This window comes from Lethenteron reissneri, unplaced genomic scaffold (assembly GCF_015708825.2).
Source record: "Lethenteron reissneri isolate LAM-NWPU_2019-01 unplaced genomic scaffold, ASM1570882v1 scaffold_1093, whole genome shotgun sequence".
NCBI classification, from domain to species: domain Eukaryota; kingdom Metazoa; phylum Chordata; class Hyperoartia; order Petromyzontiformes; family Petromyzontidae; genus Lethenteron; species Lethenteron reissneri.
The window spans coordinates 13,337-35,339 of record NW_026890776.1 but is presented as its reverse complement, the minus strand read 5'-3'; the positions used below and the strand labels follow the sequence as shown (position 1 = coordinate 35,339).

Below are 22,003 nucleotides of genomic sequence, written 5' to 3'. Positions count from 1 at the left end.
GGGGGAAGGGGGGGGCACGGGGGGGCGGGGGGGGGCAGGAGGGGGAGGGGCGATGGGGGAAGGGGGGGGGCACGGGGGGGGGGGGCATCTGGGACAGTAACATTTAATTAAAGCGTGGGGGGGGGGGGTTTGATTTAAAGTTTTAATATTTCAAAAAAAAATTTGTTCACCCGGAAGCTGCACAGCCAAGTGAACTTTGCCCCGGAGAGCAGGAGCAGGAGGAGCACGTGGACACGAGTTCACATCCCAGCGCTGACCACACACGCACACCGCCACCTCGACCACGATGTCCACCCCTAGGAGGCTCACGTCCACCTTCTCCTGCCTCTCCCTGGCCACCCTGGTCGGCTTGGCCTCGGTACACGGCCAAGGAACCCCACCGTCACTTGCACCCTTAGAGCAGTCCCAGTGGACAGACGCCCAGTCCATCGCCGTGACCAGTCCAGCGATGGCCTCGTCCTCTCCTCCTCCTCCGTCTTCCTCCTCCTCCTTCTCGGCGTCCCCACCGGGACCCAGAGCTGGCGGGAGGCCGCCCCCGTGCCTGGCGCAGAGCGGCGTGGGCCGCGTCTTCAAGCGCGTCAACGCGGCCGTGTCGAGCGTCGTCTTCCTCGTGGGGAGCGTCGGCAACGCGGCGCTGCTGCTCGTTGTCTACGGGGACAAGTCGATGATGCGCGACGGGAGCAGCGTCCTCATCGCCAGCCTCGCTCTGGGAGACCTCCTCTACATCGTCATAGACATGCCCGTCTACGTGTACAAGGTGAGGATGGGGGGGGGGTAGGACGCGCCACGTGGTGCGGTGTCAATAACAACGCGAGTTCTTAGCCACGTGCTGCTGCTGCTGCTGGTGGTGGATTTGAAGATTTCGTGGCTGCAAGGATTCATACTCTTGGGTTTTTTTCGGTCAAAACATCTAAAATAATGGCCGACAACACTGGTCATCACACTTTTTCTGGCATAAGGTTTTCAACGGTTAATTTTGGGGTGCTGATTCCAAATCTGGCATCAGTTTTTGTCTATCACATCAGGTTTCTGAGATATCAAATATTTGCATTTTCAATAAAAAATGCAGAAGAAAAATATTAAATAAATGTGGATATCTACATAAAATGATATTATAAACACACTATCCTAAAAATACAGCACCATATTTTAACACTAAAACAGTCACTGACTCGCAACAACTTGCAATCATAAGTGACAGAGTTAATTTCGGGTAAAATCAATGAAAATGGGGTATGCCGATAGCATCAAAATGAGATGTGATGGAGCAAATCTGAGATCAGATTTGGAATCGGCATCCTGAAATTAGTCTAGAACAGCTGCACAAGTCCAGGCCAGAAAAACATGTTTTTTTGTTGTTGACCAGTGTAATCAGATGGGCAGAAAATCAACAACAATTCCCTCTGATGTATCCAGAAAAGCCCCAAGGAGTTTCAAGACTCTGTAGAACGAGCATCCTGCTTGAGGATGTTTGGCCAATATGTGTAGCTTCTGCACGTGATGGATTCCAGAGACCACTTTGTGGACTGCCCATCTCCAGGGCGCCTGGCAGCCCCAGTGGGTTGGGAGTTTGACAAATCTCTGCGTGACCCACCAACCCTTGCCTCCAGAGCACGGCCCCACAGGCGAGCACCAGCGTGCCCCCCCCCCCAGCTACAGCATGCGACGGATGTACAACCATCGTAGAGGTCGCGTGTTTTATATTTGCGCGATGTAATCCCAAAAACAATCCCCTTATGGATAATATTGGTCGCCAAAGTCTACGTGTGTTTGTGTACCTGTGTGTGTGTGTACCTGTGTGTGTGTGTACCTGTGTGTGTGTGTGTACCTGTGTGTGTGTACCTGTGTGTGTACCTGTGTGTGTGTGTGTACCTGTGTGTGTGTGTACCTGTGTGTGTGTACCTGTGTGTGTGTGTACCTGTGTGTGTGTACCTGTGTGTGTGTACCTGTGTGTGTGTGTGTACCTGTGTGTGTGTGTGTACCTGTGTGTGTGTGTACCTGTGTGTGTGTGTACCTGTGTGTGTGTACCTGTGTGTGTGTGTACCTGTGTGTGTGTGTACCTGTGTGTGTGTGTACCTGTGTGTGTGTGTACAAAACGCTTGCGTGTCTGCAGCCGATTAGCATGCTTGGCTATGTGTGGCGTGAAAGCGGTTTAACATACATACGTACACTTGGATACTATATACACGTAACTATATATAGACTGTCATGGTTTTTTTTCACTTTGTTGTTCTAACGTTCTGACCCCGTGCCCCTACTGGACATCTGTGAAAAAGAGCTTCATAGCTCATCGGATTCCTCCTCCAGTGTCAATACATATTCAGATTTTGTTATACAAAGAGAATATTCGCAAAAATTAATTGGCTAATATCCAGTTGTTATTCACTAACTTAGGAATATTCTGGCCAAAGTAAAGTGTAAAAACTGTTGTTATATAACAAATAGAAATGCATAGATGAAACGACGATGCCTCAATTACAAAAAAGAAATGTTTTACCCCAAGATGGTGAAGTCAACAGCGGTGTTGCCATGAGCAGGCTCGCCACTGGCATGGGAATGTGGAATTTCCACGACCGGTCGTGGCTGTAAACAGTACACGGGAGTCTCCCTGTGCTCATTGCGAGGATGCGAATTAATAAACCAATTGGCGCGTTGTTTACGTGACAAACCTTAATGGCTGTGTCGGGTGGTGGAGGGTTATGACACAACATTTCTACTTACGCGACCTAACACAAAAAACCTTTGTTGTGGTCATTAACTCGATTGACTTTTACCGCCCCCCTCCCCTCCCGCCAAAAAAGGCCTCTAAAAGTTCTGGAGACTTTTGTTGTTGAAGACGGAGACTTGTGTTGCCTCCGAAACGTCGTGATTTTATTGTTTTATTTTTATTAATTTTAAATTCATTTTTTGCATAGTCCCATGGGATGTTGGCTATCAACAACAAGGCAACTCCTATGACTAATTGGGAATGGGACGCAAGCGTAGGATTGATCACCCTGTCGCTGGCCGCCTTTGGGGAGGGTGTATAGTGTGAAAGGCCGAAACACCCTAGGAACCAAAGGTACACTACTGATGATGCGCTCCCCAAATGTCACCAGGCTAACTGTTCATGAACTCTTGGAAGTGCTTGCACAAAGGATAGTAACATCTCATCCTGTGTTCTTTGGAATCATACGTGGCTTTACCGAAAGAACTAAGAGTATAGTTGTTGTTGATGTTTGGGAGGACCCCAATTCATTTCCTCAATTAATTTCCAGAGAAAACCTGCGGGGTGCGTGCGGTGCGTTCTTATCTTTCCAGCTGCACGCCGAGAGCTGGCCATTCGGTGCCACCGTGTGCAAGACGGTGCCCTTCGTGCAGAAGGCCTCTCTGGGCGTCAGCGCGCTGAGCCTGTGCGTGCTCAGCGGGGACAGGTGAGGAGAGACCCGGCCGCTCGCCGTTCCCGTTCACGGCTCAAATCTCGGAAGCGCTCAAAGCGCTTGTTGGCGTGAACTTGGTCTGGAGAGGCCTGTTCCTGAAGACATCGTGCTCACCGCGGAGAACTGTCATGACACGATTCCCAACGTCTTGTCTCTTCTCACAATTCAAGTTCCTAGACTCAACCCACCCGCGCCCGCAACGTGGCTTCATCCCAGAGGTCGCAATAGCCACACTGCCTCCCGCATGGCCTTGTGGGAGCCTCGGTTACCGATAAAGTAATTTTATTTTAGTTGTTCTTCTAATTCCGTTCCGATAATGTACGTGTGCATGACATACGTGTACGGAATCAGAAGAAAAATGGAAATGGGTTAACTACCTCGCCTGGTATACAGGAAGTCGTGGGTTTGATCTCGACCCTGACGCCTGCTGCTGTATATTTCCAGTTTGCATATTCTCCCCGTGGTCGTGTGTATTTTTTCTCCGAGTCCTCTGGTTTTTCCCTCCAAATTAAGACAAAAAAACATGCGCTTGATTATGAATGCTATTTGGCTGCTGCTCTAAATGTCCCCACGTGATCAGCTACTTCGTTGAGCTGTCGTTTGTGGCCAGGTCGTATACAGCTGAGTGGGCCTTGCCTGGTAACATACACATAGAATAGGAACAGTCGTAGTACATCCCCAGAGTTTAAATTCCTCCTCCTCCCTCCCTCCTCCCTTCTGCTCCTTCTGTTATAAGCAGCAGGCTACAACGGTATGTTTTTAAGCAATTCCACAGCCCTCGGGGATAGCCAAACTTTAATTCAAGATAATTAATTGACGGTGTCATTCCTTGGGTGTCACCCAGAACCTCATTTCTCACTGAATATTGTCCGACTTCCTGGTAGACTGTTGTAGATGGCACCAGCGCCGTCTAGCAGCCACAGACATAGCGATCTGTCTACTGGATGTGGTGAGCCGCTGTGCGTACACATTGTTTCAGGTTGCCAAACCCGACGGACGCGGCCGAAACTAATCCCCGCTTCCCAAACATGCGGCACGTGTCACCGTGTCGACCCAGCTCGCTCCTGCGAGCGAGACCCGTCCCGCTCACTCGCGAGTTCTCGCCTCGACAAACCAACCAGCACCAACTTGGCCGCCCCCTCCTCCGCTTCAGGACCCCAAGCGATCGCCCGTTTCCCGCTCACGGCCAACACCGGTGACGATTATTTGAACCGGTCCTGGGCCTCCCATAGGTCGACTCGGCCTCAAATGAGGACGTGGTGCGGTGTGTAAACATCGCCACCGGCGAGACAGCAGTCTGTTACAGGCTACACGGGTGGGGGGGGGGGATCATTGCCTTTATCTTTGGTGGCTGCGCAGGTGTAGTAGGTGTAGTAGGTTTATTAAACGGTTCACTCAGCACAGGCCAATGTATATGTAAAGTAGTAACTCGGCAGGAGACGACTTCAAGGGTAGCACACTCTTTATTTTCACCAACTTGTAGTTACACGGATGACTAACACCCTACTTCGTTACACGGGTGACCAACACCCACTTAGCTACACGGGTGACGGACACCCACTCAACTACAACTTCGTTACACGGGTGACCAACACCCACTTAGCTACACGGGTGACCAACACCCACTCAGCTACACGGGTGACCAACACCCACTCAGCTACACGGGTGACTAACACCCACTCAGCTACACGGGTGACCAACACCCACTCAGCTACACGGGTGACTAACACCCACTCAGCTACACGGGTGACCAACACCCACTCAGCTGTACTGACACGGGCTCTTACGCCCTGTAGCCTTCCGGGACACACCCAGCCGGGGTGCCCGTCTCGGCTCTGGGTACCACCGTCCCGACCCACACGGGCGTCGGACTACGGTCCCCCCAGTCTCGGCTCCGAGCCACACAGGGCCCCTACCTCCTCCACCCCGTCTTCGGTCTTCAACTGGTTAACACTGACCACGAGTGCTCTCGCGCGTCCCCCTTTATACCCCTCCTGCGGACGTCGCTGAGAGTACTCACTTATCTGACCAATCACTGCGCACTCGCTACGATCCTCTTTTCCCAGCTTGTGTGAGCGCGCCTCACCACCGGCGCGCGCGTCCCTGCCACGCCCACACCGCGTGCCCAACCCCGCGCCCCGTGATCCATCACTCCCGGCGCACGTCAATACCACCACTACATCACCCCCTACCACATAGCTCGCAGCCGACCCGGCTGCTAATAAAACATACAACACCCCTTCACCCCCACGTGTGCCCCGTAACATAACACAAACCCTAACAACACAACATGAACACCGCAATCCGCAAAACCCAGCAACCGCCACACCCGCAACAAGAACAACATGCACAATCCGGCGAATGGCAACGATACTGTGTATGCGGAAAGAGTAACAATAAAAAAAATTTCTTTAATCATTTTCTCTTCTTTTCTCTCCGACTCATGCAGCGTCCCGATGTCCGAGCGTCCCTTGAACGGGACATTACCCCGGCAGAGGGGGAAGCCGGCAACGAAGTCGGGCTTTAACAAAAAAAAGATAAATTTTTTTTTTTTTTTTTCATGAAAAGTGTTGCGTCCTTGACCGAGTCCGCCTTGCCGGACCGTCGTACGGCACAGGACGCAGTTGGCCATCCGGCGGCGCCGGCAGTTCAGGAAGGCATGGGCCAGGCATCGGGGCTCCGTGCGAGCCGCGGGGTTCCGGTTCCCGACGGTCAACAGCCGTCAGGTCCGAGACACCGGGTTCAGTTGGGATGTCTTGAGTCCCTGGTCGTCGTCCGGACGTGGTCCCGCGGTGCGTTGACGCGGGGCCCGGCACCCGGCCGCGACGTGGCCCCGAAGGCCGCAGTTGTAGCAGACGACGAGGGACGTCGTAGGTTTCGGTTGCTCCAGCTTGCGGGAGGAGCGTGTGGGCGAACGACCTCCCGGTCTCCACTCCCCCGGCCTCGAACCAGCGAAGGCCTCCTCCCGAGGCACAGCAGGCTGGGGTCCGCTGATCGTGGCGGCCGGTGCCCCGTTCTCCACCGATGCGCAGACGACCGTCGGCTTCCGCTGTAGGACCTCGTAAGCGTGGATACTCGTGGCAATCCCCAGGGAGCAGATGTCCATCTCGTCCGCCGCATTAATGGGAACTCCCAATCCGTGGGCCAGCGCCAGCAGCTGCTCCGTCACCATGGCGTCCTTCCCCTCCTTGTCCATGCGGGGAAAAGCTGAATCCGCCAGGGCGAGCAGCGCCGTGCGATAGGCGAGCGTTGTTTCTCCAACCACCTTCCGCCGATCGTAGAACTGGTGGCGACAGGTCGAGGGCGGCCCGAACACCTTGGCCAACAGGTGCAGCGCGGCCTGGAGCGTTGAGCGGGACGACCTCGGGGCAGACGTGAAGGCCGCAAGCGCGTCGTCGTCGAGCATCGCTGGCAGCGCGCGCAGGGCCGTGGTGTCGGACCACCCCGACATTTCTTGATGCGCGATGAACCGTCGCTGGAAGGCTCCCCAGTCGCCCCCGTCCGCCTTGAACACCGACAGCGCGGGCAATCGTTGCTGGAGAACTCGATCGTCGTCGTCGTCGTTGGAACGATTTTCCCGCGCGCTGCTGTGGTTGTAGAAAATGTCGGCTCCCTCTGCAGGCGCAAAATGGAGAGCTCCGGCGCTCGCCGATGACGCGGGCTGCGCTGTGTGGAGACCTCTGGCCACGTGGTGTCCGCGTTTCCCGCCAACCGGAGGCGGACCCTCAAAAATGGCGCCAACTCCCAAACTTTTGGCGCGAAACGCCTTATGGCGGGAACCCTCCAGCCGCGCCGCCTCTTCCAACCCCGCAGGCGTTCCACCGGCCGCTGGAACGGAGATCTCCGCCAAGATCGCAGCGGCGGCGAGCAGCAACTCCGCCAGGCGGGAGTGTGCGTCCTGCAGGCTGGTGTCGGAGGCGGGCGGAGCATCGGCCATTTCCGCGAAGTGCTGCATCGGCGGCAACTCCTCGTCTTCTCCTCCCGAGGGTGGTGTCACCGGTACGTCGTCGTCTCCCCGGTCTTGCACGTGGGAACGAGAAGTCTTCCTTGTGTCCATTCTCCTTGAAGACAGGTTTACTTCTGACGCCAGTTGTAAAGTAGTAACTCGGCAGGAGACGACTTCACGGGTAGCACACTCTTTATTTTCACCAACTTGTAGTTACACGGATGACTAACACCCTACTTCGTTACACGGGTGACCAACACCCACTTAGCTACACGGGTGACGGACACCCACTCAACTACAACTTCGTTACACGGGTGACCAACACCCACTTAGCTACACGGGTGACCAACACCCACTCAGCTACACGGGTGACCAACACCCACTCAGCTACACGGGTGACTAACACCCACTCAGCTACACGGGTGACCAACACCCACTCAGCTACACGGGTGACTAACACCCACTCAGCTACACGGGTGACCAACACCCACTCAGCTGTACTGACACGGGCTCTTACGCCCTGTAGCCTTCCGGGACACACCCAGCCGGGGTGCCCGTCTCGGCTCTGGGTACCACCGTCCCGACCCACACGGGCGTCGGACTACGGTCCCCCCAGTCTCGGCTCCGAGCCACACAGGGCCCCTACCTCCTCCACCCCGTCTTCGGTCTTCAACTGGTTAACACTGACCACGAGTGCTCTCGCGCGTCCCCCTTTATACCCCTCCTGCGGACGTCGCTGAGAGTACTCACTTATCTGACCAATCACTGCGCACTCGCTACGATCCTCTTTTCCCAGCTTGTGTGAGCGCGCCTCACCACCGGCGCGCGCGTCCCTGCCACGCCCACACCGCGTGCCCAACCCCGCGCCCCGTGATCCATCACTCCCGGCGCACGTCAATACCACCACTACATATACAACACTCGCAGGGGTATCGGCCCCTTTACCCGTCTAACAGGGAGATCCCACAATCTATGTCACAGCTAGCCTACTCCCAGGTCCTCCACTCGAGAGCTAGGGGAGGCTAGTGATCCAGCTCTGGCCAAGCTGGGATCACGGCACCCTGAGTCACCAGACCGGCCCCTTCACCCGTCTCACAGGGAGACCCCACTGTCTCCAACCTGGCTAGCCTACTCCCAGGTCCTCTACTACGAGGCTAGGGGAGGCTAGCTGACCCAGCTCTGGCCAAGCTGGGATCACGGCACCCTGAGTCACCAGACCGGCTCTTACAAGAACATCAGCTCTGGGCTCTGGGGGCCACGCCACTGGCTTGCCCTGGTCACTCCTTAGAAGCACGGCGATCCAGGGGAGTCCCAGGGCCTATCTAGCCGGTCTTCTCTCTTCACTGGTTAAAGCTGAACACTGAACCCCGAGCCCACCGGCTCACCGCCTTATATAGCAACTCCCCCCCAAGGGGTGGTGCCGTGGGGGATCACAGCGCCATTACAGCCCCCCAGGGCTAACCGATGCGGACGTGGATGTAAGCATCTTTCCGCGTGCAGGCACAACCACCCCCGGTGTGTTTGTTCGCCCTCCCGTGACCCCTCTACGCAGGTACCGTGCGGTCGCGCACTGGGACCGCCTCCAGGGCGTGGGCCTCTCCCTGCTCACGGCGCTTAAAGTCCTGGCCATCTGGACGCTGTCGCTGGTGCTGGCGGTGCCTGAGCTCCTGGCCTTCGACACGCTGTCCTGGGAATACCGCAACCGGACGCTCGACACGTGCATGGTCATCCCGCAGACGAGCTTCGTGGAGGTGCGACACGGCGCGTCAAGAACGTGGCAACCACCGGCGTCGCCGTAACCGTGGGGGGGGGGGGGGCGGGGTGGTTTCGCAAACTCCGGTCGGCACAAACGGGGATGTGAATCGTCACCGAATGTTTTTTGTCCGGGTTGCTGTACTCGTACCCGGCCGCACCAGGGTCGCAAATGGGTACCCGTACCCGTATCCAGTCGTACCCGTACCCAGCCGGGTATGGGTAGGGTACGGGTATCGGGTACCCGATTGCGACCTCTGGGATGAAGCCACGTTGCAGGCTCGGGTGGGTTGATTCTAGGAACTTGAATTGTGAGAAGAGACAAGACGTTGGGAAATGAGTGACAAACGGTTACTCACCAGTGACTCACGGCCTACCCGTACCCGGCCGCACCAGGGTACGGGTAGTCGGGTATCGGGTAGGGTACGGGTATCGGGTACCCGATTGCGACCTCTGACACACGGTCTGTCTTTCAGTCACTCACAGAGACAGGCAGCTAATTAGATACTCCACCAACCCTGTGCTCGGCTATCCCACGAGGAGATTTGTCGCCCCGCCTGACTCTGACGAAACCTCTTGTCTGGGCCCTCGCAGTTTTACGCCAAAGCCAAGGACTGGTGGCTGTTCGGCTTCTACTTCTGCATGCCGCTGGCCTGCGCGGCGGTCTTCTACACGCTCACGACCGTCGAGATGCTCGGGATGAAGAAGCGAAACCTTGGCAGCGCCATCGACGAGCACCTCAAGCAGGTGTCGAACCTCGGGACCTCCCTCCGGTACCGCCGGCCCCATCGGCTAGAGGCCGAACGGCTCCCCGTGGTTGTGCGGTTACGTAACCGATTTGCGGTGGCGGGCAGGAGGGGAGGGAGGGGTCCGTGACGTTCGCTCTCCGACTTTGTCACCGAACGATTCGTGAAACTGCGAGATGTTGATTCGACGGATGTTTGCGTGTGTTTGCGTGTGTATGTGCGTGTGTGTGTACGTGTGTGTGTGCGTGTGTGTGTGCGTGTGTATGTGCGTGTGTGTGTACGTGTGTGTGTGCGTGTGTGTGTGTGCGTACGTGTGTGTGTGCGTGTGTGTGTACGTGTGTGTGCGTGCGTGTGTGTGTGTGCGTGTGTGTGTACGTGTGTGTGTGCGTGTGTGTGTGTGCGTACGTGTGTGTGTGCGTGTGTGTGTGTGTGTACGTGCGTGTGTGCGTGCGTGTGTGTGTGTGTGCGTGTGTGTGTGCGTGTGTGTGTGCGTGCGCGTGTGTGCGTGCGTGTGTGTACACACAGCAACGGGAGGCAGGCAAGGCGGTGTTCTGCCTGGCGGTGGTGTTTGCGCTGTGCTGGCTGCCGCTGCATCTCAGCCGCATCCTCAAGAGAACCGTCTACGACGAGATGGACCCCAACCGCTGCGAGCTGCTCAGGTGGGGGGGGCACCCCCGAACCGTCCCCCCCCCCCCTCTCTCCCTCTCTACTCGTGCCCTCCTCGTCCCATGGGAGAATGAAGAGTCAATTGTATCGTCTTCGCGTGAATCAGAGGTCGCAAACGGGTTTTGATTCCTTACCCGTACCCGTACCCGGCCGCACCAGGGTCGCAAACGGGTACCCGTACCCGTACCCTACCCGTACCCTACCCGTACCCGTACCCTACCCAGACCCTACCCGTACCCAGACCCTACCCGTACCCTACCCGTACCTTACCTGTACCCTACCCGTACCCTACCCGTACCCTACCCGTACCCTACCCGTACCCGGCCGGGTACGGGTAGGGTACGGGTATCGGGTACCCGATTGCGACCTCTGGGATGAAGCCACGTTGCAGGCGCGGGTGGGTTGATTCTAGGAACTTGAATTATGAGAAGAGACAAGTCGTTGGGAAATGAGTGACACACGGTGACTCACCAGTGACTCACGGTCTACCCGTACCCGTACCCGGCCGCACCAGGGTCGCAAACGGGTACCCGTACCCGGCCGGGTACGGGTAGCCGGGTATCGGGTAGGGTACGGGTATCGGGTACCCGGTTGCGACCTCTGGCGTGAATATCGCAGCAGCAGCAGCAGTGATAATACCAATCGCAACCACCACGCCCTGCGCGTGGAACTTCTTTGGCACCGTACGTAGCCGAGCGCACTCACCGCAGGTGCGGGGGAAGGACGACGAACTGAACGCGAAGTGTTCTTTGCGAAGAGGCGTCGTTCTCAATCTACTTTGCAAACGACGCCCTTGGCAATAGAATACACTCAGCGAGTGTCAAGAGTGGGGTTTGTTTTAGGAGCGTCCTGCTCTGTCATGTTTCACCAATGCCAATGCCCCCCACCCCCCCCACTCCATCCAGCCCCGCGTTTCCTCCAGGGCGTTGTTGTGAACGTCCGACGCACCCGCTACACCCCCCCCCCCCCCCCCCCCGGTGGCTTGCTTCTCACACGGCCCCCTTAACGCGAACAACGGCACGTGGCCGGTGAACGAGCGCAGCTGGATCGCGTCACGGATCGTGTCACGGATCGTGTCACGGATCGTGTCATGCGAGCGGCGTGGTAAACGAGGGGGGGTGGATGGGACCCCCCACAAAACATCGCAGCTCAACAGCGTGGGGAGGCGGGGGGGGGGCGTCTCGCCGGACCGAGGACACTTTGCACTCATTAGCGTAGTTTGCTGTTGCGACGTTCTGTCGCGCCCCTACGGGACAGCTGCGGGGAGAGAGCTTCGTAGCTCATCGGATTCCTCCTCCAAGTCCAAATCAATATTGAGATTCTGATCCGATCGCGATCACCGCTTCACCGGCGTGTCGTTGTCACGCCGCTCGGAGCGTGGCTGTGTTCGTCACGGTTGGGCTACGGGTGCATTCTGTGCGTGGCCCCGATGCAATGTGAAGGTCTCCTGGCTCCTGATTCACAACGGGTGTGTCCTCTGCCGCCATCACCACCACCGCCCCCTGCAGCTTCCTGCTCGTGCTGAACTACATCGGCATGAACCTGGCGACCCTCAACTCGTGCGTCAACCCCGTCGCCCTCTACGTCGTCAGCGCAAAGTTCAGGAACCGCTTCAAGGTGCGTTTGGTGGCGTCGGCCACGTTTCTGTCGTCACGTTTAGATCATGGGGGGGGGTGCTTCTCAATCGCCGGCGCTCGGGAACCACGACAACAACAACAACATCAACAACAACAACAATCACCGCTGGTGCACAGGTCTGACGATCGCGTCGCACGTTCGCGTGACGAATTCCAACTGATACGGGTCTCGTGAATTGATGCGTATCTACTACGTGTTTGTATGCAAGTATGTATGTTTGCATGTGTGTACGTGAGTGGGTGTGTGTTAAGGGGAGCGGTGGTGTAGCGGTTAGTGTTAACCAGAGGTGCGGGGTAAGGACAACAAACTAAGCACAAAAAGCAGTTCTAAAGAAATGAGTTTGTCAACGTGGATAATTTAAAAGTGCGTAGCTCCAGTGGCTTCCTATTATCGGAAGAGCGTTGCAGACGGCCGCAGAAGCGCGTCTGAAAGCGCCGCGCGATGCGGTGATCCCCACCGCCGCCTGTGTTCGATGGCGAGCAGTCAGAAGCCACCGCTGCCGCTGCTGCTGCTGCTGCCGCCGCTGCTGCTGCTGCTGCTGTGAGGATGATGAGCGGAGTTGGCGCGATGGGTTGACGCTCACTTGACGAGATCGGCGAAGGTGTCGCGGTTCATGTGTGGCGAGCGCTTTGCGTGCGGCGAGAGCGAATTTGACGTCGCTCGTCGCAGTGCCGACCCTCCTCGCTCCAACTCTCTCTCCTCCTCCTCCTCCTCGTCGTCGCCGCCGTGCACAGTCCTGCCTGTGCTGCTGCTGGGCGACAAGCAGACGGCGCTCCAGCAGAAGGCCGTGGCGGCGCCGGGCAGCCCGCTCGGCCGCAGCAACTCCCGCTCCAGCAACAGGTTCATCGTCACTTGAGCTGAGCTGGCCCCCCCCCCCCCCCCGCGGGATGTGGATGGAGGGGAGGTGGGAGAAGAGTTGCCGGGGGGGGGTGGGGCAACGGGGGCCGAAGTGAACTAGACAGCCGTGGCCACGTGGGCCAGGCGACCGGCTTGGCTGGAGGACGGTGAAAGCAAACGACGCGAGCGGCTTAGCGAGGCAATCGCGGTCGGTCGCGTGACGTGCGCTTGCACGGCTTGGTGCGACAGACAGCCAGAGAGAGGGAGCAGAGATGATGGGGGGGAGGTGTTTAAGCACTCGCTCGAGCGGAACGAGCGCGTGCCGCCATCTCGCCCAGCTGGGCTGCTTCTCCACGGCCTGGGGGGTCCCCCCTCGCTCGCTCACCCCCCTCCCTGTCTCCACCCCCCACCCCCCACCCCCCACCCGGGTCTCTCTTGCTTAGACGTCGACGTCGCAGCAACACGGCAGGGGGAGCGCTCGCTCGCCAACTGTTGATGCGACTTCATTTTATTTGTTGGCCTCCTTGATGCTTTCACTTGTCCAACTTTGGCTGTCCCTTGGCACGATCAAGCGCAGCGTACGGACGTTAACAGGATGTCGCTGGCTGGGTTCTGGCCGGCGCCGGTCTCTTTTGCAAAGTAGTCGAAAGAGCCGAAGAACCGGGGTAATGTTGCAGTGGTGGGACTTTACTTCCGTTAGCTACGTACATACAGTTGCAATCATACGTGTGTGTCACGTTTTTGTCATATAGCATCAATGGGCAGAGTTGCTTTCAAGAGGCACACAAAAAATATTGTACGTTCAAATAAACAACGTCTACGCAACATGTCTGTGAATACATGTAAATAGACATTTACTGATGGATGCGCCTGTGTGTGTGTGTTCAAACATGCCGCACACGTACACGTGAAGCAACAGCGGTGTTTTTAAATCCTTTATATTAAGTTCGCGTGCTTGCGTGCTTGCTTGCTTGCTTACGACCGTGCAAACCTTTCGGTCGTTTTTTAACCCACTTCCCGTGATCCAATCGAGCTGACATTTTGCACACAGACTCGTTGTGCGTGACAATTAATGTTCGTGAAATTTTTTTTCCAAAATTTTACACTGTTTAGGGAAAACAAATTAAATATTTAATTACCAATTGCTTAATACTGGCAGACAATCAGCTGACCCATAGGTGGCAGCCATCTCAAGCCAGAGGACGAGAGGACTCTAGCCGCCACGCATATAAAGGATTTATAGTGAAAACGTTTTTTAGGGTTAATTTTTTTAATATCGAGGTGTCGAGAGAGGGCCACACATGTGAAGGCTTACGCAGCGAGAAAGAGCGAAAGCATCGGGGTTAAGAAGAGAAGAGTGACAGAGTTAGAGAGATCGTGCAGGGGAGGAAGGGAAAACGACGTAGAACAAGAGACGGAAGAAGACAGAACAAAAGAGCTCATTCTCATGAGAGCAGATGAACAGATTATCTTAATAAGTATAACCCGTAAAAACAAAGTTTTTCACTCTAAATCCTTTATATGCGTGGCGGCTCGAGTCCTCTCGTCCTCTGGCTTGAGATGGCTGCCACCTATGGGTCAGAGATGATTGTCTGCCACCATTAAGCAATTGGTAATTAAATATTTAAAAGAAATTGCCTAAACAGTGTAAAAATGTAAAAAAAAAAATTCACGAAAATTGTCACGCACAACGAGTCTGTGTGCAAAATGTCAGCTCTATTGGATCACGGGAAGTGTGTTAAAAAACGACCGAAAGAGTTGCACGGTCGTAAGCAAGCAAGCAAGCGAACTTAATATAAAGGATTTAAAAAAGAGCTTATTCTCATGAGAGCAGATGAACAGATTATCTTAATAAGAAAGCAGTGGTTGTGTGTGTGCTGTGCGTGGTGGTGGTGGTGGGTGGTGGTTCCCCAGCTGTCCGCGTGAAAGCGAGAGAGATGAGGAGGGAGAGGGAGAGAGATGGGGCCACGGGACAGACAGACGGGCAGGTGGGGAAGCTTTCCGAGGGTCGATAAGTCACGTGACCTGACGGCTGGACGGGCTGTCACGTGACCCTCAAGCAAGAAACTCAGGTTCAGGCCTGTCCCTAATGTACACTTGCAATTACAAACATCAACACACAACAACAACAACAGTCATTCGCCACTAAGTGGCGGAGACGTCACCACGACGCTTGTGCCAGGCCAAGTGCACCTTGAGGCCACGTGAAGTGTCGAACGCCCGCTGGCAGGAGGTCACGGGGCAGACCCAGCAGGTGCCACGGGTCGACTGACTGAGACGAGTGGCTGATGCACCATCTGTGCCCCCTACTGTGCCAACTTGCTGTGCTTTAGCCACCCGGCGCTCCGCTCGTTGTGAGCGTCGCTCCTCCGCCCTCCGTTGTTGTTGGAGGGCGACTGCCTCCAACTGCCCAGTAGCGTCCTTCACGAGCCTCCTCCACTGAGGCCGATCTTGACACCGCTGGTACCAGTCATCGGCAAGTCCACTCAGCTCCACGTCCTCCTGTACCACATCACTCCATCTCTTCTCTAGCCCATGCCGCGCCCGTCTAGCCCCCTCGATCCGGCCGAACAAAAGCTGTTTAGGCATGCGGTGGCTGGGCATGCGGGCTACATGACCCAGCCAACGCAGCCTTGCCTGCCGGAGGAGCTCACTGATGGGACTTTGCCCAGATCTTTCAAGGACTTGTGAGCTCCTCACACAATCCAGCCTGGTTAAACCCAGGATGGATCGTAGGCAGGCCAGCCTAAATGTTTCCAACCGGCGAAGATGCTCCACTAGGGGGGTCCACGTTTCGCAAGCGTAGAGAAGGGAGGGAATGACCGTGGCTGAGAAGACCTGAAGCTTCGTGCGGAGCGACAGACCAGGTAGCTTCCACACAGCGTTACGCAACCGATGAAAAGATATTGCCGCTCGACTGATTCGGAGTGAGACCTCTGCTGATAAACTGGAGCCGGTCATAAGCACGCTGCCCAGGTATGGGAAACTCTCCACTCTCTCCACAACTGCCCCATCACCAATTGGGAGTTGTGGGGGTGGAGTGTCCGATGGTACAAAATACCCAGGCAGATGTTTCGTTTTGGTGGGGCTGATGGTAAGGCCCCACCTCTTAGTGGCACGCTCCAGTCTCAGCAGCAGCGTCTCCAACTCCTCTTCTGAATGAGCAGCTATTACCAAATCATCGGCATACATAACATGGTTGACCAATAGGGAGCCATCCCTTGATCGCACCCGGGCGTCGATCAGCCTCCCATTATATCTGTACCAAATGGAAATTCCCCCGGTACAGCTATGGAAGGCTTCACGAACTACGCGGTCAAAATAGATGTTAAATAATGTGGGAGCCAGAGGACATCCCTGTCGCACCCCAAGGTGTACAGGGAAAGGCTCCGACTCCCGGCCACGTAGTTTTACCCGGGCCCGCTCACCATCATGAAGGTCCTTAATGATCGTGAGCAGAGGGTCAGGGACTCCGAAAGCACGAAGAACAACCCAGAGCCCAGTCCTACTGATGGTATCATAGGCCTTGACCAGGTCAATAAAGCAGAGATGTAGGTCTTGTTGGAATTCCCTACACCTCTGCTGTAGCAGACGGACAGAAAATATGGCATCTGTGCAGGACCGCCCTTTCCTGAAACCGCATTGGGGCTCCGCAAGCCTCTCCTCAGCGTGCCTAGCAAGTAATCCTTGCCAGGACCTTACCCGGCACACTGAGGACCTCTGACACACGGTCTGTCTTTCAGTCACTCACAGAGACAGGCAGCTAATTAGATACTCCACCAACCCTGTGCTCGGCTATCCCACGAGGAGATTTGTCGCCCCGCCTGACTCTGACGAAACCTCTTGTCTGGGCCCTCGCAGTTTTACGCCAAAGCCAAGGACTGGTGGCTGTTCGGCTTCTACTTCTGCATGCCGCTGGCCTGCGCGGCGGTCTTCTACACGCTCACGACCGTCGAGATGCTCGGGATGAAGAAGCGAAACCTTGGCAGCGCCATCGACGAGCACCTCAAGCAGGTGTCGAACCTCGGGACCTCCCTCCGGTACCGCCGGCCCCATCGGCTAGAGGCCGAACGGCTCCCCGTGGTTGTGCGGTTACGTAACCGATTTGCGGTGGCGGGCAGGAGGGGAGGGAGGGGTCCGTGACGTTCGCTCTCCGACTTTGTCACCGAACGATTCGTGAAACTGCGAGATGTTGATTCGACGGATGTTTGCGTGTGTTTGCGTGTGTATGTGCGTGTGTGTGTACGTGTGTGTGTGCGTGTGTGTGTGCGTGTGTATGTGCGTGTGTGTGTACGTGTGTGTGTGCGTGTGTGTGTGTGCGTACGTGTGTGTGTGCGTGTGTGTGTACGTGTGTGTGCGTGCGTGTGTGTGTGTGCGTGTGTGTGTACGTGTGTGTGTGCGTGTGTGTGTGTGCGTACGTGTGTGTGTGCGTGTGTGTGTGTGTGTACGTGCGTGTGTGCGTGCGTGTGTGTGTGTGTGCGTGTGTGTGTGCGTGTGTGTGTGCGTGCGCGTGTGTGCGTGCGTGTGTGTACACACAGCAACGGGAGGCAGGCAAGGCGGTGTTCTGCCTGGCGGTGGTGTTTGCGCTGTGCTGGCTGCCGCTGCATCTCAGCCGCATCCTCAAGAGAACCGTCTACGACGAGATGGACCCCAACCGCTGCGAGCTGCTCAGGTGGGGGGGGCACCCCCGAACCGTCCCCCCCCCCCTCTCTCCCTCTCTACTCGTGCCCTCCTCGTCCCATGGGAGAATGAAGAGTCAATTGTATCGTCTTCGCGTGAATCAGAGGTCGCAAACGGGTTTTGATTCCTTACCCGTACCCGTACCCGGCCGCACCAGGGTCGCAAACGGGTACCCGTACCCGTACCCTACCCGTACCCTACCCGTACCCGTACCCTACCCAGACCCTACCCGTACCCAGACCCTACCCGTACCCTACCCGTACCTTACCTGTACCCTAACCGTACCCTACCCGTACGTGAAACTGCGAGATGTTGATTCGACGGATGTTTGCGTGTGTTTGCGTGTGTATGTGCGTGTGTGTGTACGTGTGTGTGTGCGTGTGTCGCAATCGGGTACCCGATTGCGACCTCTGGGATGAAGCCACGTTGCAGGCGCGGGTGGGTTGATTCTAGGAACTTGAATTATGAGAAGAGACAAGTCGTTGGGAAATGAGTGACACACGGTGACTCACCAGTGACTCACGGTCTACCCGTACCCGTACCCGGCCGCACCAGGGTCGCAAACGGGTACCCGTACCCGGCCGGGTACGGGTAGCCGGGTATCGGGTAGGGTACGGGTATCGGGTACCCGGTTGCGACCTCTGGCGTGAATATCGCAGCAGCAGCAGCAGTGATAATACCAATCGCAACCACCACGCCCTGCGCGTGGAACTTCTTTGGCACCGTACGTAGCCGAGCGCACTCACCGCAGGTGCGGGGGAAGGACGACGAACTGAACGCGAAGTGTTCTTTGCGAAGAGGCGTCGTTCTCAATCTACTTTGCAAACGACGCCCTTGGCAATAGAATACACTCAGCGAGTGTCAAGAGTGGGGTTTGTTTTAGGAGCGTCCTGCTCTGTCATGTTTCACCAATGCCAATGCCCCCCACCCCCCCCACTCCATCCAGCCCCGCGTTTCCTCCAGGGCGTTGTTGTGAACGTCCGACGCACCCGCTACACCCCCCCCCCCCCCCCCCGGTGGCTTGCTTCTCACACGGCCCCCTTAACGCGAACAACGGCACGTGGCCGGTGAACGAGCGCAGCTGGATCGCGTCACGGATCGTGTCACGGATCGTGTCACGGATCGTGTCATGCGAGCGGCGTGGTAAACGAGGGGGGGTGGATGGGACCCCCCACAAAACATCGCAGCTCAACAGCGTGGGGAGGCGGGGGGGGGGCGTCTCGCCGGACCGAGGACACTTTGCACTCATTAGCGTAGTTTGCTGTTGCGACGTTCTGTCGCGCCCCTACGGGACAGCTGCGGGGAGAGAGCTTCGTAGCTCATCGGATTCCTCCTCCAAGTCCAAATCAATATTGAGATTCTGATCCGATCGCGATCACCGCTTCACCGGCGTGTCGTTGTCACGCCGCTCGGAGCGTGGCTGTGTTCGTCACGGTTGGGCTACGGGTGCATTCTGTGCGTGGCCCCGATGCAATGTGAAGGTCTCCTGGCTCCTGATTCACAACGGGTGTGTCCTCTGCCGCCATCACCACCACCGCCCCCTGCAGCTTCCTGCTCGTGCTGAACTACATCGGCATGAACCTGGCGACCCTCAACTCGTGCGTCAACCCCGTCGCCCTCTACGTCGTCAGCGCAAAGTTCAGGAACCGCTTCAAGGTGCGTTTGGTGGCGTCGGCCACGTTTCTGTCGTCACGTTTAGATCATGGGGGGGGGTGCTTCTCAATCGCCGGCGCTCGGGAACCACGACAACAACAACAACATCAACAACAACAACAATCACCGCTGGTGCACAGGTCTGACGATCGCGTCGCACGTTCGCGTGACGAATTCCAACTGATACGGGTCTCGTGAATTGATGCGTATCTACTACGTGTTTGTATGCAAGTATGTATGTTTGCATGTGTGTACGTGAGTGGGTGTGTGTTAAGGGGAGCGGTGGTGTAGCGGTTAGTGTTAACCAGAGGTGCGGGGTAAGGACAACAAACTAAGCACAAAAAGCAGTTCTAAAGAAATGAGTTTGTCAACGTGGATAATTTAAAAGTGCGTAGCTCCAGTGGCTTCCTATTATCGGAAGAGCGTTGCAGACGGCCGCAGAAGCGCGTCTGAAAGCGCCGCGCGATGCGGTGATCCCCACCGCCGCCTGTGTTCGATGGCGAGCAGTCAGAAGCCACCGCTGCCGCTGCTGCTGCTGCTGCCGCCGCTGCTGCTGCTGCTGCTGTGAGGATGATGAGCGGAGTTGGCGCGATGGGTTGACGCTCACTTGACGAGATCGGCGAAGGTGTCGCGGTTCATGTGTGGCGAGCGCTTTGCGTGCGGCGAGAGCGAATTTGACGTCGCTCGTCGCAGTGCCGACCCTCCTCGCTCCAACTCTCTCTCCTCCTCCTCCTCCTCGTCGTCGCCGCCGTGCACAGTCCTGCCTGTGCTGCTGCTGGGCGACAAGCAGACGGCGCTCCAGCAGAAGGCCGTGGCGGCGCCGGGCAGCCCGCTCGGCCGCAGCAACTCCCGCTCCAGCAACAGGTTCATCGTCACTTGAGCTGAGCTGGCCCCCCCCCCCCCCCCGCGGGATGTGGATGGAGGGGAGGTGGGAGAAGAGTTGCCGGGGGGGGGTGGGGCAACGGGGGCCGAAGTGAACTAGACAGCCGTGGCCACGTGGGCCAGGCGACCGGCTTGGCTGGAGGACGGTGAAAGCAAACGACGCGAGCGGCTTAGCGAGGCAATCGCGGTCGGTCGCGTGACGTGCGCTTGCACGGCTTGGTGCGACAGACAGCCAGAGAGAGGGAGCAGAGATGATGGGGGGGAGGTGTTTAAGCACTCGCTCGAGCGGAACGAGCGCGTGCCGCCATCTCGCCCAGCTGGGCTGCTTCTCCACGGCCTGGGGGGTCCCCCCTCGCTCGCTCACCCCCCTCCCTGTCTCCACCCCCCACCCCCCACCCCCCACCCGGGTCTCTCTTGCTTAGACGTCGACGTCGCAGCAACACGGCAGGGGGAGCGCTCGCTCGCCAACTGTTGATGCGACTTCATTTTATTTGTTGGCCTCCTTGATGCTTTCACTTGTCCAACTTTGGCTGTCCCTTGGCACGATCAAGCGCAGCGTACGGACGTTAACAGGATGTCGCTGGCTGGGTTCTGGCCGGCGCCGGTCTCTTTTGCAAAGTAGTCGAAAGAGCCGAAGAACCGGGGTAATGTTGCAGTGGTGGGACTTTACTTCCGTTAGCTACGTACATACAGTTGCAATCATACGTGTGTGTCACGTTTTTGTCATATAGCATCAATGGGCAGAGTTGCTTTCAAGAGGCACACAAAAAATATTGTACGTTCAAATAAACAACGTCTACGCAACATGTCTGTGAATACATGTAAATAGACATTTACTGATGGATGCGCCTGTGTGTGTGTGTTCAAACATGCCGCACACGTACACGTGAAGCAACAGCGGTGTTTTTAAATCCTTTATATTAAGTTCGCGTGCTTGCGTGCTTGCTTGCTTGCTTACGACCGTGCAAACCTTTCGGTCGTTTTTTAACCCACTTCCCGTGATCCAATCGAGCTGACATTTTGCACACAGACTCGTTGTGCGTGACAATTAATGTTCGTGAAATTTTTTTTCCAAAATTTTACACTGTTTAGGGAAAACAAATTAAATATTTAATTACCAATTGCTTAATACTGGCAGACAATCAGCTGACCCATAGGTGGCAGCCATCTCAAGCCAGAGGACGAGAGGACTCTAGCCGCCACGCATATAAAGGATTTATAGTGAAAACCTTTTTTAGGGTTAATTTTTTTAATATCGAGGTGTCGAGAGAGGGCCACACATGTGAAGGCTTACGCAGCGAGAAAGAGCGAAAGCATCGGGGTTAAGAAGAGAAGAGTGACAGAGTTAGAGAGATCGTGCAGGGGAGGAAGGGAAAACGACGTAGAACAAGAGACGGAAGAAGACAGAACAAAAGAGCTCATTCTCATGAGAGCAGATGAACAGATTATCTTAATAAGTATAACCCGTAAAAACAAAGTTTTTCACTCTAAATCCTTTATATGCGTGGCGGCTCGAGTCCTCTCGTCCTCTGGCTTGAGATGGCTGCCACCTATGGGTCAGAGATGATTGTCTGCCACCATTAAGCAATTGGTAATTAAATATTTAAAAGAAATTGCCTAAACAGTGTAAAAATGTAAAAAAAAAAATTCACGAAAATTGTCACGCACAACGAGTCTGTGTGCAAAATGTCAGCTCTATTGGATCACGGGAAGTGTGTTAAAAAACGACCGAAAGAGTTGCACGGTCGTAAGCAAGCAAGCAAGCGAACTTAATATAAAGGATT

The 22,003-nt window shown here is 56.1% G+C and overlaps 1 protein-coding gene across 1 annotated transcript; it reads left to right on the top strand.

Annotated features, from left to right (window-relative positions):
* The first annotated feature begins 286 nt into the window (after positions 1-286).
* Positions 287-20,694, top strand: LOC133361471 (endothelin receptor type B-like). Its single transcript, XM_061580388.1, has 11 exons — positions 287-757; positions 3,301-3,413; positions 8,918-9,116; positions 9,712-9,864; positions 10,389-10,522; positions 12,038-12,146; positions 16,866-17,018; positions 17,543-17,676; positions 19,232-19,340; positions 20,096-20,201; positions 20,642-20,694. The coding sequence occupies exons 1-11, from the start codon at positions 287-289 to the stop codon at positions 20,692-20,694; spliced, it is 1,734 nt and encodes a 577-aa protein (XP_061436372.1).
* The last annotated feature ends 1,309 nt before the right edge of the window (positions 20,695-22,003 follow it).